General features: G+C 39.6%; 1 protein-coding gene across 5 annotated transcripts in view; it reads left to right on the top strand.

Annotated features, from left to right (window-relative positions):
- The window catches only part of IGF2BP2 (insulin like growth factor 2 mRNA binding protein 2), a 157,054-nt gene that overhangs the window by 105,716 nt on the left and 32,712 nt on the right, over positions 1–18,626 (top strand). For 2 of the 5 annotated variants that reach the window (XM_027587363.2, XM_027587360.2), the window contains exons 3-7: positions 9,230–9,278; positions 10,378–10,429; positions 13,836–13,899; positions 16,099–16,371; positions 18,258–18,392. In XM_027587363.2, the coding sequence (XP_027443164.1) occupies positions 9,230–9,278; positions 10,378–10,429; positions 13,836–13,899; positions 16,099–16,371; positions 18,258–18,392 (573 nt within the window). Of the gene's footprint in view, positions 1–9,229; positions 9,279–10,377; positions 10,430–13,817; positions 13,900–16,098; positions 16,372–18,257; positions 18,393–18,626 lie in introns of all 5 variants that reach the window. The other 3 variants (XM_027587362.2, XM_027587359.2, XM_027587361.2) reach the window with 2 other exon arrangements.

Below are 18,626 nucleotides of genomic sequence, written 5' to 3'. Positions count from 1 at the left end.
GGTCTTCAGTTCAAATAGTTCTCCTATTTCCTGCTATTCTGGTAAAAGGACCCCTTTGCCAAAAACTGAATATGAATCAAAAAAGAGAAAGTTTTAGATCCTTCCTTTTTAAAGAGCTAAAATACTGAATCTGAGAAATCTGGTTATCTACTTTGCTAGAACAGTATATGGTCATTTCAGTCTACAAAGTCAAGCATGCTAGTTCCTTTGGATTTTATTTTTTAAGTAATCTCTACCCCCAACTTGGGGCTCGAACCCGCAACCCCGAGATCAAGAGTTGCATGCTCACCAACCGAGCCAGCCAGGTGCCCCCATACTGATTCCTTTTAACAGGAGATTATTTTAACCTTTCTCTTACACTTTCCAAAGGATTTATAGAATCTTGCAATTGGAATAAAACTTAATGGTCTTTTAATGCAAATTATACTCACTGTACCCCTTCCCAATAGGGGAATTACTTCACCGTCTTGCCCAGGAGTAGCAGTCTGGCTGGTCTTCTCATGAACGTCTAATCATCATAAATCATCCCATTGACTTTTCTCTTTTGCCTTCTCCCTCTTTCAGCAACAATTAAGAATCCCTGGTGCTTTCCTCAAAAGGGAAATCTGGAATTGTGTTAGCAACTTCTTAAAGTGTCAAGGCCTTTTTATAAGCTAGTAGACTGTCTGAGAGGGTGTAGGAGGTTAAGTAAGTTACAAAGTCTCAGGCTACTACTTATTATATTCACTGATGTCTTTTCTGTCCCATTCAAGCAGTGGACTTTCATGAGCTCCTGACTCTGAATGTGCAGGAAGCATGAGTATGTTAGGGCTGCTTGAGAATTTATGGTTTTGTGGACCTGAGTTCATAGAGCAAAGGAAGTTACCAGGTTTTTAATTGTAGTTCTACTGGCTCAAAACTCTTTACAATAGGTCACCACAATAATATCTAATTTAATCCTTTTATGATTTGACCCATAGTACTGCTAATATTAATTCACAAAGACTTTGATCACATAATTTTTCTTCCTAAAAAATCCCAAAGCCTCTTTTTGTTCATTTTTTTCAGCGGTTTATATATTAAAAACATTAAGTTTTCTAATAACTGTTATAATACATTTATTTTAGATTCCATAGAGGCAAAGGCAATTGTTCCTCATAATTTTGTAACAAAGAAAGTGACTAAACAATTTGTTTAGTTGACTCCTAATCATTTTCTGTGCCCTGCCTCTCTCTCTCTCTCTCTCTCTCTCTCTCTCTCTGTGTGTGTGTGTGTGTGTGTGTGTGTGTGTGTGTGTGTGTGTGTTTGAGAAAGAGAGAAAGAGAGACAGAAAAGAGGGATTTGGGGAAAGGATTTAAGTGACAGTTGACTAGAGGATTGGACTTGGCTATCACTGGTGATTCATTTGCTTCCCTGAGCAGCCCTAGGTCCTAGTTCAATTTAGCACTGAATATCTTTTGTACAGACTGTCCAGAAGTTTTTAAGTTTAAGGTTTTTTTTTAAATTTTTATTTAAATTCAATTAATTAACATATAATGTATTTGTTTCAGGAATACAGGTCTGTGATTCATCAGTCTTATATAATACCCCGTGCTCATTACAACACATACCCTCCCCAGTGTCCATCCCCCAGTTACCCCATCCCTCCACCCCCCTTCCCTCCAGCAACCCTCAGTTTGTTTCCTATGATTAAGAGTCTTTTATGGTTTGTCTTCCTGTCTGGTTTCATCTTGTTTCATTTTTTCCTCTCTTCCCCTATGATCCTCTGCCTTGTTTCTTAAATTTCACATATCAGTGAGATCATATGATAATTGTCTTTGATTGACTTATTTTGCTTAGCATAATACCCTCCAGTTCCATCCACATCATTGCAAATGGCAAGATTTCATTTTTTGATGGCTGGGTAATATTCCATTATGTATATATACACACCCCATCTTCTTTATCCATTCATCTGTGGATGGACATCTGGGCTCTTTCCATAGTTTGGCTATTGTGGACATTGCTGCTATAAACCTTGGGGTGCACGTATACCTTCAGATCACTACATTTGTATCTTTGGGGTAAATACCCTGTAGTGCAATTGCTGGGTCATACAGTAGCTCTATTTTCAACTTTTTGAGGAACCTCCATACTGTTTTCCAGAGTGGTTGCACCAGCTTGCATTCCCACCAACAGTGTAAGAGGGTTCCCCTTTCTCCGTATCCTCACCAACCTCTGTTGTTTCCTAACTTGTTAATTTTAGCCATTCTGACTGTGGTATCTCATTGTGTTTTTTTTTTTTTTAATTTTATTTATTTCAGAGAGAGAGAGAATGAGAGATAGAAAGCACGAGAGGCAAGAGGGTCAGAGGGAGAAGCAGACTCCCCGCCAAGCAGGGAGCCCGATGTGGGACTCGATCCCGGGACTCCAGGATCATGACCCGAGCCGAAGGCAGTCGCTTAACCAACTGAGCCACCCAGGCGCCCTCATTGTGGTTTTGATTTGTATTTCCCTGGTGCCAAGTGATGTGGAGCATTTTTTCAGTCTGTTGGCCATTTGGATGTCTTCTTTGGAGAAATGTCTGTTCATGTCTTCTGCCCATTTCTTGATTGGATTATTTGTTCTTCGGGTGTTGAGTTTAATAAGTTCTTTGTGGATTTTGGATACTGGCCCTTTATCTGATATGTCCTTTGCAAATATCTTCTCTCATTCTGTCCTCTTTTGGTTTTGTTGACTGTTTCCTTTGCTGTGCAGAAGCTTTTTATCTTGATGATGTCCCAATTAAGTTTAAGTTTTGAACACACACTAATGAGTGCATGGGATACAGTGGAATCTGAGTGTAGCACTGTCTGGTGAGGGAGGGTGACACAAAAACCATGGTGGTTTCAGTCTTGTCTATGCCACAGTCCTTGGAGTTGGTTAACATACTTGCCACTCTTTACAGAGTGCACATTTTGTCATGCTCTAATTTCCCCCCAAAGTGAGGACTGTGTGTCATCTGTTGGCACCCAGAATTGCTGTGGAAACAGATGGGACCTAGTTAGGTAGAATCCCTCATAGAACACCAACGGACTCTATCATAGGATCCTCTTTACTTCCTAGATTGCCTCTCTTGTCCACAGTTTACCTGGGGATCCTCCAGTCCCTACACAGCCTAATTTTCAAATGGAACCTGAGGTCTCACGAGCTGCATTCCCACAGTTTGTGAATTTTGTTCTCCACTTAAGCCCTCATCATGGTCAAGGCTTGGGCTAGAATTCCCAAGGTGGCTGATTAGACTTGTGGCTAATTACCATATGCCTGAAAAACTATGCCATCATCCTCCGCATATGCAAGCCTGTATTTTACTTCATTCCCCCCCCACCCCACCCCCCACCCCCGCTAAATACAGGTAAAATAGTTCTTCAGAATCACAGAAATTCCATGACAATTAAATATGATTGTATTTCCCCAAATGGTTGGCCACTTATTCTAAGCTACAAATTCTACCATACAAAATAATTTCTGCCAGGTAATTGAAATTCCTAACAATGGACATCTCGTTTATCTGAAATTCACTCAAGTTGGAACTTTCTATTTCCTCTGGGCATCTACAGTACAAAGGTAATAACATTCATAAAAAGTATTCTGAGGCACTTGAAAAACTCCGTATACTGTCAATTAAGTCAGTTAGAATTAGATGAACTGGGTTTAAATATATTTGTTTTGTAGTTCTTTAAGATTTGATAGTCTAGACATGTATACTACTGTCACCAATTAACCAGAATATAGAATCAAAATAGCCAAGTTCCCCAGCCCATTCCGAAGACGGCTGTAGGGCTATATTACCCCCTTTCCTGGTAACATGGAGGCTGAGCTTCTTTCCTTTTCTCACCCAAAATGCTTACCTTCCTTGAATTTTGAGAGTGGGTAATTCTAAATTCCTAAATCCTGAAGCCACTGGGAAAGAGCCTGTGTCTCTCCTTTCAAGAGCACTCTCTGCTTGACAGTGGGTCTTACTCTGCTTTCAATTAAAATGAAAAAGAACAAGATCAAAACCCTGCTCCTGGCTGCCCTATTTGTTCTTGTCCCTTTATCTGCATGGTTGTTGGATCTCCTTATTCTCTTTAAATCTAGAGCAATTCTGCCATTTTTAGATTTTTTAATGACACTGACATTTTGAAGAGTCCAGACTAGTTGTCTTGTAGAAAATTTTACATTGTTTCTGTGCGTTGCTCTTTTCTCCTATAGTTTTTTTTTTCTTTTTTCTTTTTTTTTTTTTTGCTGTGGTGAAATGTACGTAACAAGATTTGCCATTGTAGCCATTTTTAAGTGTACCGTTCAGCTGCAGTAAGTCCACTGGCCGTGTTGTACCACCATCACCACTATCTGTTTCCAGAACTTTTTTATGGTCCCAAACAGAAACTCTGTACCAATAAACATAATTCCCCCTTCCCCCTTCCCCCAACCCGCTGATCTAGATCTAATTAACTTGACTAGTATAAGTCTGAGTGGATTCTCTTAAGTTTGGGGATATATTGAAAACATTCCTTCATGTGAAAGAAGTTATAAGAAAATAAATATAAGACCCTAACAGATTAACTTTAGTATATGTACTTCCCAAGTGAGCACACTAACAGATTTAACTTCAATAAACAGTACAGAGGGGCACCTGGCTGGCTCAGTCGGTTAAGCCTTCAGCTCAGGTCACGAATTCAGGGTCCTGGGATCGAGCCCCATGTAGGACTCCCTGCTCAGAGAGGAGTCTGCTTCTCCCTCTCCCTCTGCTCGTGCTCTCTCTAAGTAAATAGATAAAGTCTTTTAAAATAAAAATCAGTGCAGAGCATAAAATTTTGATACATGCTGCAGCATGGATGAACCTTGAAAACATTATGCGAACTATAATAAGCTGAACACAAAAAGAAATATTGTATGATTCCACTTACGGAGGTATCTGTAATAGGCAAATTCTTTACTCTTGTTTTTAAGGTAGATTGATGAAGGCATTGAAGGCATGCATATAAACTGCAGGTGTAACCAATTGCTTTTGATGAAGGGATAAGTGCACAAAGTTTGGGCAGTTTGGTGTGGCAAGATGAAGAGGTGGGGAGGGAGGCAGTAACAGGGTCGTGAAAGGGAATTTGGATGTGGTGACAGGGAGTCTAAAAAGGCAGGAGTAACCAGTCATACTTGTGTTTTAGAAAGTCACTGGCATTCAGGGAGGGATAGATGAGAGAGGAGGGAGTACCTTCGGCAAACGGGCCAACTAGGAGACTGCTGTAATGCTTCTAGGCAGTGAGGATGAGAAATGTCATTACATAGATTTAGAGAAGCTTGACTTCTTTTTTAAAAAAAAGGAACTGTGAAATTATTCCTTTTTTTAAGGAACAAAAAATTATTTTCTTAAAACCAGTCACTTTCCTGGGGCACCTGGGTAGCTCATTTGGTTGAGCGTTTGCCTTTGGCTCAGGTCATGATCTCAGGGTCCTGGGATCAAGCCCCACGTCGGGCTCCCTGCTCAGTGGGGAGTCTGCTTCTCCCTCTACCCACCCCCCCCCATGCTCTCTCTCGCTCTTGCTCTCTCTCTCTCTCAAATAAATAAATAAAAATCTTTAAAAAAAAAAGTCACTTTCCTGAGTTACTGTGTATGTTCGGCTTTTTAAAGCAGGGCACACTTTTATGGATTTCAGAGAGAAAAAGATTTACATTTGTTGGTTGAAACTGAGCCAAACACTGTTTCCTTTCTAAAGGAAAGAGGGAAAAGAACTCTTCCCTCTTCTCTTGACTAACTGGCAAAGGAGAAATAAACAGTTGGCCTTCCTGGGTGGGGTCAGGGGGATCCACATCACAGGCAGGCTATAGCCAGCAAGAGGAGTGCTTTTCCCAGCCCCTGGGGTGCTGTGTACTCCTTTTAGACTAGGCACTGGGCTCTGTGCTGGACAGGAGACTAGTAAACCACAGACTGTCCTTGAGGAAATTACCATTAGCAGAGGGTTGGTGGGGGGACACGACTGCCCCAGCAGATAGCAGAGTGAGCTGTTACAAAACCTGCAGGGTGCAGAGGAGACAGTTCTGCCTGGAGATGCCCCGGAAGCCTCTGCACGTGTGAGCGGGGTTTGAAGGGCATGTGGAAATCCCTCCCAGGGGAGAGGGAGACGGGCATCCCAGAACTCCGACAAGGAGGCATAGCATCCAGATGGTGCTGTGCAAGTTAGAAGAACTCACAGGTCCTGATCATTCCTGATCCTGAAAGATAATCGCTCAGGATAATCTTCCCAGTGACCCAAGGATCAGTTTAATTGGTTCTCCTGTAGTGATCTCCAGTTCCTTTTTTAGTTCTCAGCTCTTTTTCTTCTTTTCCATACTGATCTAAGATTAGAGATGCCACACGCTAGCTTTTTAGAGATTATTTCTCCTAGAATCCTGCTTAATGAACATTCCAGTTACTGAACTGATTGCTCGATGTGCATTCTTTACATGAGATATTACAGGGAAACATTATTGTTTTAGGCCCATTTAGTTAGGATTTGGGATAATCTGGACTGGGCAGAGTGTGATGACTGACTTACACGTTAGGAACAGAGTTGGCTAAACAAATTGATATTCTGTTAAATAAGATTTCAAGAATGCCTAACGTAATTATCGAAGAAGTGAGGTGTTTGTTTTTTGTTCTTTCCTTTTTTTTTATTTAGTAGGTTCTAGCGTACTTTTCAAAAATAAATCTTGTGTATTCATTAAAGCCGCCTTAATAGGAGTTTTAATTGTTAATTTTTTAAAGCAAGTAAGATGTGAATACGTTCCCATTTTTTAAAAAAAGTAAATGACAGAAGTAGCTAAAATAAAAAGTGTATGTCCCCTTTCACCAACTACTTGTAGCTACCTTTTTTAATGCATTTACAAACATACACATTTAATAACATGTAGTCTGTTTTGGGCACTTAAAAAACAGGATCAGCCTAATCTATAATTAGCTCTCTTCTTATAACAGCATGCCTTAGAGAGTTCCCTATGACCATGCCCATGTGTTTACTTCATTTTTTTTAAAGTAATCTCTACACCCAATGTGGGGTTCGAACTCTCAACCCCGAGATCAAGAGTCGGGTGCTCTACTGACTGAGCCAGCCAGACATCCCTACTTCATTCTTTTTAACAGTTTTATAATGTTCCATCTTGTGACTCTCCTATGATTTATTTATTCATTGCCCTGTTGGTGGATACTTAGATTGTTTGCAGTCTTTGTCATAACAAACAATGCTATAGTAGCTGTCTTTTTTCAAATCTTTGTGTTCATGCATGAGTTTCTTCCAACAAGACTTATACCAGTAAGTTCTTGCTTAGCATTTAGAATCGATGTTTATATCTGGAGATAACAAAAATATTTTTCTTCAGAAATATTCAATTTCTTGCAAATTCTGATGCCTTTACCATAGTTAGGCTTGTGACATCTTCTGTGGAGCATTCCATGCAGCCACTGCGCGGGATGGTGTCAGCAGTTTTATTATGAACTATTGCCAAAGGCGGTGTCAGAAAAGAGGCTTCCTAGCATAGAGGTAGAAATCAGTTCTTGGTTCTTTCTCCTCCTTCCTATCCTGATACAAGATTAGAGGTTCTATAGACGGGCTTGTATTGACATTTAAGCAGCCCTATAGTAAAGCATGAATGCATTCTCATTTTTAAAAAATAAGACAGAAGTACTATGTAGGATCTAGAACATAGGGATGGCCCCCCCTTGCATTTAAAAGCAATCTGAGAAAACTGGAGCTCCTGATGTACTTCATTGTTTGTTTCCATATTTCCTCTCTCTTTTCCTCTCTGTATGAATTGTAACATTGTTTTCTGGGGCTATTGCCCACATTAAAGCCATGCAAAAACATGTGGCTCTATGTTGCCACTATTTGGTACCTCTGACACCAGAAGGAAAGAAAAAGTAATGGCGGGTACTTTGGCCATTACATCCCTTCTCTTGCAACCCCCCCAAATGGATATTTAGGGGAATTGAATGTCAACTCTGTCCAATAAAATGACCTCTCTAATATTTAAATGTTGATTTGTATTTTCTTTCCAGGATCTAACATGTTCTTAAAAGATAGAAAAATTCTTATCCTCCTATTTCTATTCTTTTTTTCTATCTAATTTTAATGTTTACATAAAAACAAGAAACAATCTAAATCACTTAAAGTTATGAGACCAGCAGGGTGTCCCAGAAAAACAGAAAAATCCTCTGACTAGAAAGGCAGGAGAAGTCTCAAAAGTCCATCAACTGGAGATGGGTTAAATGCACTTTGGTACGTCCAGGTAGGATAAAATAGAATGAGGATGCTCTCTGCCAACATGGGAAGATCTCCAGGATGTTACTGTTAAGGTGAAAAAAACAACATGCAGAGAGCTTGTAGAATATGCAAATATTTCTATAAGAGAAAATGAAAAATAAGAATTTATATTTGTATTTGTTATTATTTGCATAAAGAAACTGAAGGATAAGTAAAAGAATTTATTTCCGGGGCACCCTGGGTGGCTCAGTAGTTAAGCATCTGCCTTTGGCTCAGGTCATGATCCCGGGGTACTGGGATGGAGCCCCGCATTGGGTTCCCTGCTCAGTGGGGAGCCTGCTTCTCCCTCTCCCACTCCCCCTGCTTGTGTTCCCTCTCTCGCTGTGTCTCTCTCGGTCAAATAAATAAATAAATAAAATCTTTAAAAAAAAGTATTTATTTCCTGTGAGGGAAGGGGGTGCGTGGGAGTAAGACTTTCCATAGTCTACCTTTTTATAGTGTTCTAATTTTTGAATTGTTACTGTATTGCTTATTTAAAGATAAAAGTAATTTTTGAAAGGAAGTTTTGCATTATTAGGTACGGGATGAGCTAAATCTGATCTTGTTGAAGCCCACTCTATATGTGACCTCACCTGTCGCGTTTGAGCCTATGTACCTTATGGCGTAGGGTCAGTTACAGGACCACATATTTTGGGGAGGAAGGTAATAAATTCTGTTAATTAGAATACATAGGCAATTTCAGTTCTAACTACTTTGGCAAGAAATTGAAAAGGCACATCTGCATTTAAACTGTTTCTTTAGCATATTCGGACTTGTTGAGTTTATTCTTCACTTTTCCCCCCAAGTAATTGAAAACCTTAAAACATGATGCTCATGAGTCATAGCTGGAATCTCCTGCTGATGCCTCCGTAAGCACAGTGAGAAAGTGAACTCAAACTCTGGTCTTAAGCCTATTTTTGTTATTTGCTGAAGTCTGTGTCCTAGAGAGAGTGTTATAGTGTGAGCTTTCATTTTTACAGGAGCAGAAAAATTCAGATCCGAAACATCCCTCCTCACCTGCAGTGGGAGGTAAGCTAGCGTCACCTGCATGTTTATAGTCTATCCTCACCTTACTTTTTAATAGGCCAACAAAACATCGCTCCCTCTGTTAGTTCCCTGAAGAAGTAGAGGTCCTCAAGGCCTGTCCCACAAGGCTCCTGGGTCCCCTCTCTTCCTTTTTCAGTACCCTAATGTATGTAATCTGTCATAACTTTAGGGTTGTGTTTGTGCCTTTTGTTGTGCAAGATGTGTGCTCTGAGCCCTCCTGCTCTGTCTTCTCAAGCACCAAGCACCAACAAACTGTGAAACAAAATGTATACCTGGCTGGTGGTTTTTATCTCATAATTTTGTGAATGATTTTTACCTTTCCAAATTACGATTTTGGAAAAAATAAAATAAAATCAGTGGAAACCCAATAAAAATAGAAAGTCGTTAGTTTGAGTAGGTTTTTTATTTTGAATTAGTTTTGCCAGTGGCTAAGATATAGTTTCAGAATTGTAAAACTTCTTATAAAATAGCAACCTTAAAATTTAAGAAGATAAAATTCAAGGAGTGGCCTTATTGCATTATTTAAAAACAAACTGCCCCAATGTTTATTTCCAACTCAAACAAAATCAAAACAGCCTTAAAGGAAACAGAATGTTTTGTCTAATATTTTTATTACTTTAAAAAAAACAACCTTTATTATGAAACATTTCAAACATATATATCCCATTGCTTTGTAAAATTAAGAGATTCTCTAGAGAAAAACAGAAGAATGGTTAAAACTTCCAAGAAGGACAGGTGAGCCTTGTATTTTATTCTGCTTTTCATTTCAAAACCAGTGTATTCCAACCATCATCATGAATGTGATTGTTAACAGTTACTAAGACTGAAATTCTGCTGTGTCACCTCAGTGAACAGATTACTTGAGAGCCAATAAGCAAATGCAAGTACCATATATTTATTCAGTTCTGTTTTGTTGGAAGACCTGAAATATCAATTTAATGAGATTATTCCTGGGACAGTTGTCCTTGTTTTGTTTTACTTCATTTGCTGGAAGATCTCACTATACTTTTTTTTTTTTTTTTGTGGTGAGTATGATCTTGTCTTCCCATTCTGACATTGAAGGTTGTTTTTTTTTTTCCAGGTGCTGGATGGACTTTTGGCTCAGTATGGGACAGTGGAGAATGTAGAACAAGGTAATAAGTGAGGAAATTAGCCTAATGAATTTTGATAGGGATTATTATCTGTTATTTCTTATAGACTGGGTCAGCTCCAAAGAGAAATAGTAAGTTCAAATTCCTTTGGAACAAGCTTCCTCTGTGTATGAGAGATATTCAGATCTTTTTATCCATATCTATATAATTTATTTTTTCAAGGAATAGGATTTTCAGGTTGGTTTTTTATACTCTGTTAATGTGCTGAAGCAGTAGGCAAACACTGTCAGGCTGGGGTAAGCTTAATTCACTTGGAAGTAATTTAATTTATGCTCTTACAGTTTGCCTCTTCCTGGCTAAGAACAACAGATCCCTAATGTCTTAGACTGAGTGTTTCTCAAGGAGTAGGATCCCCCACAGTACTTATGAAAATGCAGATTCCTGGGGCTCACCATAGACCTACAAAGTAAGACTCTTAGGGGCAGGAATTCATGAATCTCTATTTTAAACACAAGCACCCCCAAGTGATTTTTGTGTGTACTCAAGTTTGAGAGCCACAGGCTTAGGAACAGTGTTGGAAATCCACAGAAAATATATACTCTTCTTTTTGCCATTCTCATCTCATCTAAAACATGAAATGCTATGATTTTAAAAAGAAAAAAAGGTACCTTTTTAAAGAAGCTGATATTTTACGTAGCTCTTTAAGAGTCCCAGAGAAGTAGATTCCAGGCACCTGATGTGATAGGCTGTTACATGCAATAAAGATTATTTTTCTGGGGCACCTGGGTGGCTCAGTCATTAAGCGTCTGCCTTTGGCTTAGGTCATGGTCCCAAGGTCCTGGGATCGAGCCCCGCATCAGGCTCCCTGCTCAGCAGGAAGCCTGCTTCTCCCTCTCCACTCCCCCCGCTTGTGTTCCTGCTCTTGCTATCTCTCTCTGTCAAATAAATAATAAAATATTTTTAAAAAAAGATTATTTTTCCTTTGGCCTAAAAAACAGAATATGAATTTGGTTATTTACTGACTGTGGGACCTTGGAAAAGTCACTTACCCTCCCTGACTCAGTTTCCGCCTGTATAAAATGGGGAGAATGATTTCTATCCCTTCCATATCATTGAATAGTTGTGGCACCCAAAGAGAGCCTGTATAAATATTTGTAGGTGATGGAGTCCTATATGATCTCAAGGGATTGTTAAGGTTCACTTGGAAATCATCACGGAACCCATTTTCTTATATGCAATCTGTTCTATCTGCCAATATAATAATCATTTTAAAGTAGTAATTATTCAGACGTTCTCCACTCCATGAATATTAAAAATATTATTATTCAATTTCATGCTGCTGACTGCCCATGCCCAAAGGTGAAGGGAAAGAGCTCAGAAAGAAGACATGATTTACAAGGATTCTATTTCTCAGTTCTTGTTATTTCCCTCAACATGGAAAAGAAGACATTCTAATAAGGATTGGATATAGTAGGCAAGATGGCCTCACAGACATGAACCTGTAAAAGTTACTAGCCAAGACCATGTTATAAATTCAGGACAATGCCATGCAAAGAAGAATTATTCCAGGTCCTTGGGGCAGTTTACAACTTCTAGCACACCTGTGCCCTGGAGACCATCCAGTTTCCAGCTGCCTCACAACTACAGGATAGAAGTGTTGGGCTTTTGTTTTGTTTTGTTTCATAGGTGATTCCTGATTCAGCAGGAAAACATTTTCAGTAGAGTCTTAAGAAACTTTTTTGAGCTTTTATGTCCAGCGAAATAAATTTTTTGTATGGAGCTCAGTTCTTTCCAGAATCACAGAACTGTCTGATTTCCTGACGACAAGTGTCTTTGAATAACAGAGAACATGACTAAGAAGTGAGAACAAAATCTGGGAGTCTGAGAATCCTAGTGGATAGATTTATTCAGGAGGTTCAAACCCAGCCCTTTCTCCCTTTCTGGGAGTCAACAGCCTCATCTGGAACACTAGAAAGCAGCAAATAGGAACCCTCTGTACATTCTGTGTATCAGCACTGAGAGGATGGTTATGGGCTGCTCATCCCCTGTTTTGCACTGTGAGGACTTCTCTGGGTAAGTGTGAATTAGAGGCAGCAAGAACACTCCCAGGCAGAGCCGGGCTGGGCTCTGCATTTATGACATGTAAATCTCAGTAGCAGCTCCTTCCTGAAGACTATGCATCCCTTCCTTGTGAAGGCTACAGCTACCTTGAAGTTACTGGATAAACAATATCTTTAACTGTAGTCTTTAACTTCTTTGAGAGTCTTACAGAAATTATAAACCAGAGAAATTCATATAGCCACACCTTTGAATCTTTGGTGGGCGTGGAGGTGGGGTGTGAGTTTATAAAATTCCAGAAGCCCTAACATGGATCCAGGATTAGGAATTCCTACACTACAGGATTTTATTTTTCCTTTGGAAAGCAGCTTTATCATGGTTTTCTTGAATTATCATTAACTTCCTGTTGTTAGTCTCTCAGTAGCTTAAATGTTTAAAGGGAGGATCTGATTTAGTCATGGCTACTAGTTTGGGGAAAACCAGGATTTGGGGATTAACTTTACTGGCTTGGATTGGGAAAGTTTTATCTTGCCTTCTGAATTTATTTTTAACTTCTGACTTTAGAAGAAGAGGCAAGCAATTAGGAACCAAGATAAGCCAGCTCACAAGAGTTTGGTATTAGCCACTCTTAGAGTTTGTGTTCTTTCCTTCAGCCAAGTGAGTTATAATTGTCAGTTTTCTTTATTTATTATATACAGTTACTTGATTTAACTCACACAGTCATGGAGCTCAGTCAAAGGGAAACAAAAATATGATTAATTCAACTTTAGGAATTAATAAAGAATTAAAATACTTATTATTTTATACATATATCCAGTTATTTAAAAAAAATGCAGACATAACACTTAAATGTCATACCTTGCTGGTAGTACAGTAAATTGGTATAAACTTCTAGGAAAATAATCTGAAAATATGCATTAAGCATTATGTTCTGTTACCCAGTTATTTTTCTTTGATTTTAGCCTAAAAATGTAATTCAGAAGAGAACACAAATCAGATGGTGTTTGCAGTAAAGGTAATTTTTAGCAATACTACTTAGAATAGCAGATATTGAGAATAACCCATATGTCAGCAATTGAGGAGTGGTTAGGCAAAAATCATGGCACATTTACTTACTAAAATTTTATGTAGACATTAGAAATGAAAAATACAAACATGTGCATAGACATATGACATGCAATAGTATTTATAAGTGAAACTATAGCTTTGAGTTGTATATATAGTTGATTACTATTTACTATGAATGCACATGAATAAAGATAGAGACTCAAGTAACTGTGGAGTTAGGGTGATGAGTTTTTTGTGCATTCTTCCCTAAAGTCTGTTTACATTGAGCCAGAAGGTGACAGCTTTTTTTTCTATGACAGTATAGTTTTTGCTTCTTTCCTAGTCAACACAGACACAGAAACTGCCGTTGTCAACGTCACATATACAACAAGAGAAGAAGCAAAAATGTAAGTGGATTTGGGCTTCTTTCCTTTTAAATTTTGGGAGGGTTGTCTTTAAATTCCCAAAAGATGCATATGTCTGATATAGCAGAGGAACCCCGGGGCATCTCTGCTCCCTTTGACAAGTCAGTGGAGCTCCAAGGGCATTTATACCGGGTTCTTGTATGGAGACTTTATCTTGAAAAAAGTTGAGCCTTGGCATCAAAACTGAGGTGGGTGCTGTGTCTTGACATAGTCAGGAATAGAGACATCAGCTCTGTGATACTGTGTTCCCCAGACTCTGCTTTGCCAACCACTGGGAGCTGCCTTTACCTGGAGCTTCCTCCATGCACCATGAGGAAGAAGCACAAACATTTCTGTCCGCACTTGGTGAAGAGATAATGAAACATCCGTTTTTCCTCTGTGTAATATTAAAAAGGGGATCCATCTCAATGACAGCAACAGCAGGGAGAATTGTCTAGGAGTGGTTAGTAGTCAAAGATCACCTGGTTTGGGTTTCTCTTTCCTAACCTCCATTCACTTCCTAGTCCCCATTCATGACTACGTTGCTTCAGTGATGGTTAATTTTGAGGTTGGCGATTAATGGACATGGGATTGAGTTTTTAACAACAGAACAAAACAAAACCAAGTTCCTTTTTGTAGAAGGTCCTTAAAGTGAAATGCCTGTCGAGTCACTTTAACTTGAATTATGGTCAAATATGGTCATGGATGTGGCATAACCTTGGTTATACATCCCAGAATAATAAGTTTTATTTATTTTTCAAGGTTTCAACACACATGAAGACATATTTAACCCATCCTCGTACCACTAGTCTTAAAAAAGTTAATTTTGCATTGAAAAAGGCAATAGATCATTTGCTATGGACTTTAGCCACACATTATATAAGCAGGATATATACCAGCAACTCACCATTGTAGCTTGTCTCCAGCTGCCATTTAGCTAGGACCTCCATAAACAATATGACTTTGTTGCTTTTCTTGAATTCAGAGGTACTGCTTTGTAATAAATTCACAAACCCTAAACATTAACCTAGTAGAATAAGGTTATTGTTTTCACATGCTGCAAAAAACTTGTGAAAAAATTTTTCTGCTTCCTGTATAATTTTAAAAATGCAATAGTGGGATATTGTATATTCCCTATCAAATAAATAAATAATTTAAAATAATTTTGTTTTCGAGGATTCAAGGAAAAAAAGGCTCTCTTAGTTGCCAAGGGATAGTAAGTGTTGAGACCTTTCCGGAAGCACACTGGGCGGTACTTAATACTTAGATTTCTGCATATACTCTCTGACCCAGAGATTCCATTAGGAATTTGTCCTGTGTGCAGTTGGAGCTGCAGAAATGTCCATGGCAACAATGTACATAATAATAAAAGATTGGATCTATATAGATAGATAGATATATCTAACAATAGGGAATGAGTTGCAAAAACTATGATAAATCAATAGAATGTTAAACGCCAGTAAAAACTAAATTGCAGGACATTTAATGACTTGGAAAACCTTTAGAGTATTAACTCTTTTTTAAAGATTAGAAAATAGGGGCACCTGGGTGGCTCAGTCAGTTAAGAGGCTGCCTTCAGCTCAGGTCATGGTCTCAGGGTCCTGGGATCGAGCCCCGCACCAGGCTCCCAGCTCAACAGGAGCCTGCTTCTCCCTCTGCCTGCTCTTCCTGCCGCTCCCCCTGCCTGTGCTCTCCATCTCTCTATCTCTGTCAAATAAATAAAATATTTTTTAAAAAAAGATTAGAAAGTAGTATATATACTATTAATCCATGTTTATAAATTATAATAATAGTTAAGAAAGATACAGGATGGACTAGGATTTTTTTTCTCATTTGTGCATATCTATTTCTGAATTTTCAATAATAAATATGTATTATGATCAAAATGAGAAAAAAAGTGACTCCTAATTTTATACCAACATTTATAAAGAGTTTCTGATGAGGGGGATACAGGTTTGGGTGGTGAAAAAAGGCAGAATGCGTAGTTGTGTATCCTGTCTGACCAGGCCTGTACATTGTTATTGTTTGTTTAATTGTTAAGCATAAGCTCTGAGGGAACAGAGCTGGCATCTGCCTTGCTCGTCGCTGTATCCTCGGGGAGGATTAACTAGTAAACCAGACTGAATGAACCTGTCCGCTGGCCTGGGGGTTCCCTTTGACACCACTCTCTGACGAAGCTCACCTGCTCCTGATGCATTTCAGAGCCATCGAGAAGCTAAGCGGGCATCAGTTTGAGAACTACTCCTTCAAGATTTCCTACATCCCGGATGAAGAGGTGAGCTCCCCTTCGCCCCCTCAGCGAGCCCAGCGTGGGGACCACTCTTCCCGGGAGCAAGGCCACGCCCCTGGGGGCTCTTCTCAGGCCAGACAGATTGATTTCCCGCTGCGGATCCTGGTCCCCACCCAGTTTGTTGGTGCCATCATCGGAAAGGAGGGCTTGACCATAAAGAACATCACTAAGCAGACCCAGTCCCGGTACGTGCCTCCGGGGCTTCCTTTGCTTCGTTCTGACAGGCCTCCTGAGTGCTGGTGGGGCCCAGTCATCCTCAGGTGGCTATTGCTTGCATCAGCATTGGCGGGGGAGGGGGGGGGCGGCTGTGCTGTATGGGATGGTGGCTTCTTAAAACTACTAACAAACTAACAAAGCTGGAGACTTTAATGTGCTTTCATGCCAATAGCCTAAAGGTCATATCCTGAACTACTAAAGGTTCGGAAAGAAGGTACTGATCACTTCACAGCAGAGACTAGTCCTCGTAAGCTTATTAATGCTTGTGAATACATCAGTTTCTAAAACAGCAGAGGTATGGGGCTGAGTTTTGTGGCATCCCAGAAACCATTTAGTTCTTACCTCCTGTCTCGAGTTGGAGCCCTGAAGGGTAGTCATTCTTTGAGATCACTTAGGTGGTCTCGTAAATAGCTACGTGAAAGAAGTGAGTGGGTCTGCTATATTAAGCAAGAAATGAAGGACGTTAGCCTTATGTATAGTCTGTCTAGGGAGACTGAAGCAGGAGTTGGAGTTGAGGAGGTAGTAGGAGTTGTCGTGGATAAAATGACCTGTGGGATTGTTGATTTTTGAATGTTCTTAAGAACACAGCATGATGTAATAAAGCACAGGACGCAAAGACCCATGTTCAAGATTTACCATTTAATGGCTCTATGATTGTAGGAAAAACAGTTGACTTCTCTGAGCATCAACTGCTTGTTCCGTAAACCAGGATCATTGTTAGATTTAGGACAGCCAGGCAGACTGAAAGAAATAACTGCTATGAAAGCGCTTAAATTGCAAAACACCAAGTTGCTGACAAACAGGAGTTACTTACATGCCTAGTGCATTTTTTTCACGTCATCCATTGAGTGTCTTGTAACCTGAAAGAGAAAACACCATTTTCTTCAAAGTGTCGGAGTTACTGCCAAAGTATGGGCACTCATATGTATGAGTCCCAGAGTTCATTGTCATAGCAGTGAAATGATGACCCAGTAGAGAGAAGTACTGTCTGCTGTTCCATTTATTTTAAAATCAGCCCTTTTCTCCCCTCCAAGTTTACTTCACTGCAAAAGTGATTTTTAGTTATATGTCTTCTTGTTCCAAAATTTCTTAAAGTGGCTTTTAAAATGCAACAAGTTTAAATAGAAGTGAAGTTTAGTTCTCAAAAATATGTGCCCATTTTTTACAAAGAGACCAAAGACTTGGATCTGGGCTTTCTAACAGCCAGAGTAAAAAGGGATACAATCAATTATGTAATTTTCAAAGATAACAAAAACAAGTAGGGCCACAACTACCCTAAAAAGTCTGATAAAGTCATCAAGCTTTTGAGCCATTAGTTTTAAGAGCCTGGAAGGAGGCAGGCTGCCAGTGGCAAGGAAACCAAAAACTTAGAGAGGCAGAGAGAGGGCATGCCTCTGTTTTTAATCCACACTCAAATATATAAAGCTTGCTTGAATTTGGTGTTTGGGTTTGGATTAACATATGGCTTTTAAAAGCTACAATCAGTTCAGGGACTGGTACCATGCCAGTGTGCAGTGTTACCCCCATTCACTTGACCCTTTGCTTCTGTGATCGTTTGAAAGACTACACAAAATACTTCACTTACCAAACTGGCTTCATTACCAAGTTGGCTTGGTGCCTTTGTCCCACAGCACTCCTGCAAGAAATATTCCCTTCTAAATGGAACTGCAAATAATCCAAGTTTGGCACAAGACGTCCTGCCCTGCTTGCCACCTTCTTGAGGAATGGCATTGGTTGCACACGTGCTAATGACACTTCATTGTCTGTGTCCCTGCTGGCCCTTGAGATGCTTTCTCAGGACTGGGATCCTGTCCCAGATGATGTTGTGTTATGGCTCCTGATCCTTTCCCTACAGGGTAGACATCCATAGAAAGGAGAACTCTGGGGCTGCAGAGAAGCCCGTCACCATCCATGCGACCCCAGAAGGGACCTCTGAAGCATGCCGCATGATTCTTGAAATCATGCAGAAAGAAGCTGATGAGACCAAACTGTAAGTTTGCATACAATGCCCAGATCGCTTAACAGAGAAGAAGAGTAAGTTCTCATTCACGTCACACAAGAAATTTTTTTAAAAAACCTGTAATTCTGTTACTCAGTAAAGGGAGCAGGGGACAGGATTATTTTTTAAGAAATTTGTTCCCAAGGAGAATATAGTAGGAAATAGATCTTTTATGTTTTAATATGGCTGTTTCTCCACTTAGATGTTTCTTTTGGTGATCTGAAT

Source organism: Zalophus californianus, chromosome 1, assembly GCF_009762305.2.
Source record: "Zalophus californianus isolate mZalCal1 chromosome 1, mZalCal1.pri.v2, whole genome shotgun sequence".
Classification (NCBI taxonomy): domain Eukaryota; kingdom Metazoa; phylum Chordata; class Mammalia; order Carnivora; family Otariidae; genus Zalophus; species Zalophus californianus.
This window is presented reverse-complemented; position numbering and strand designations above follow the sequence as displayed.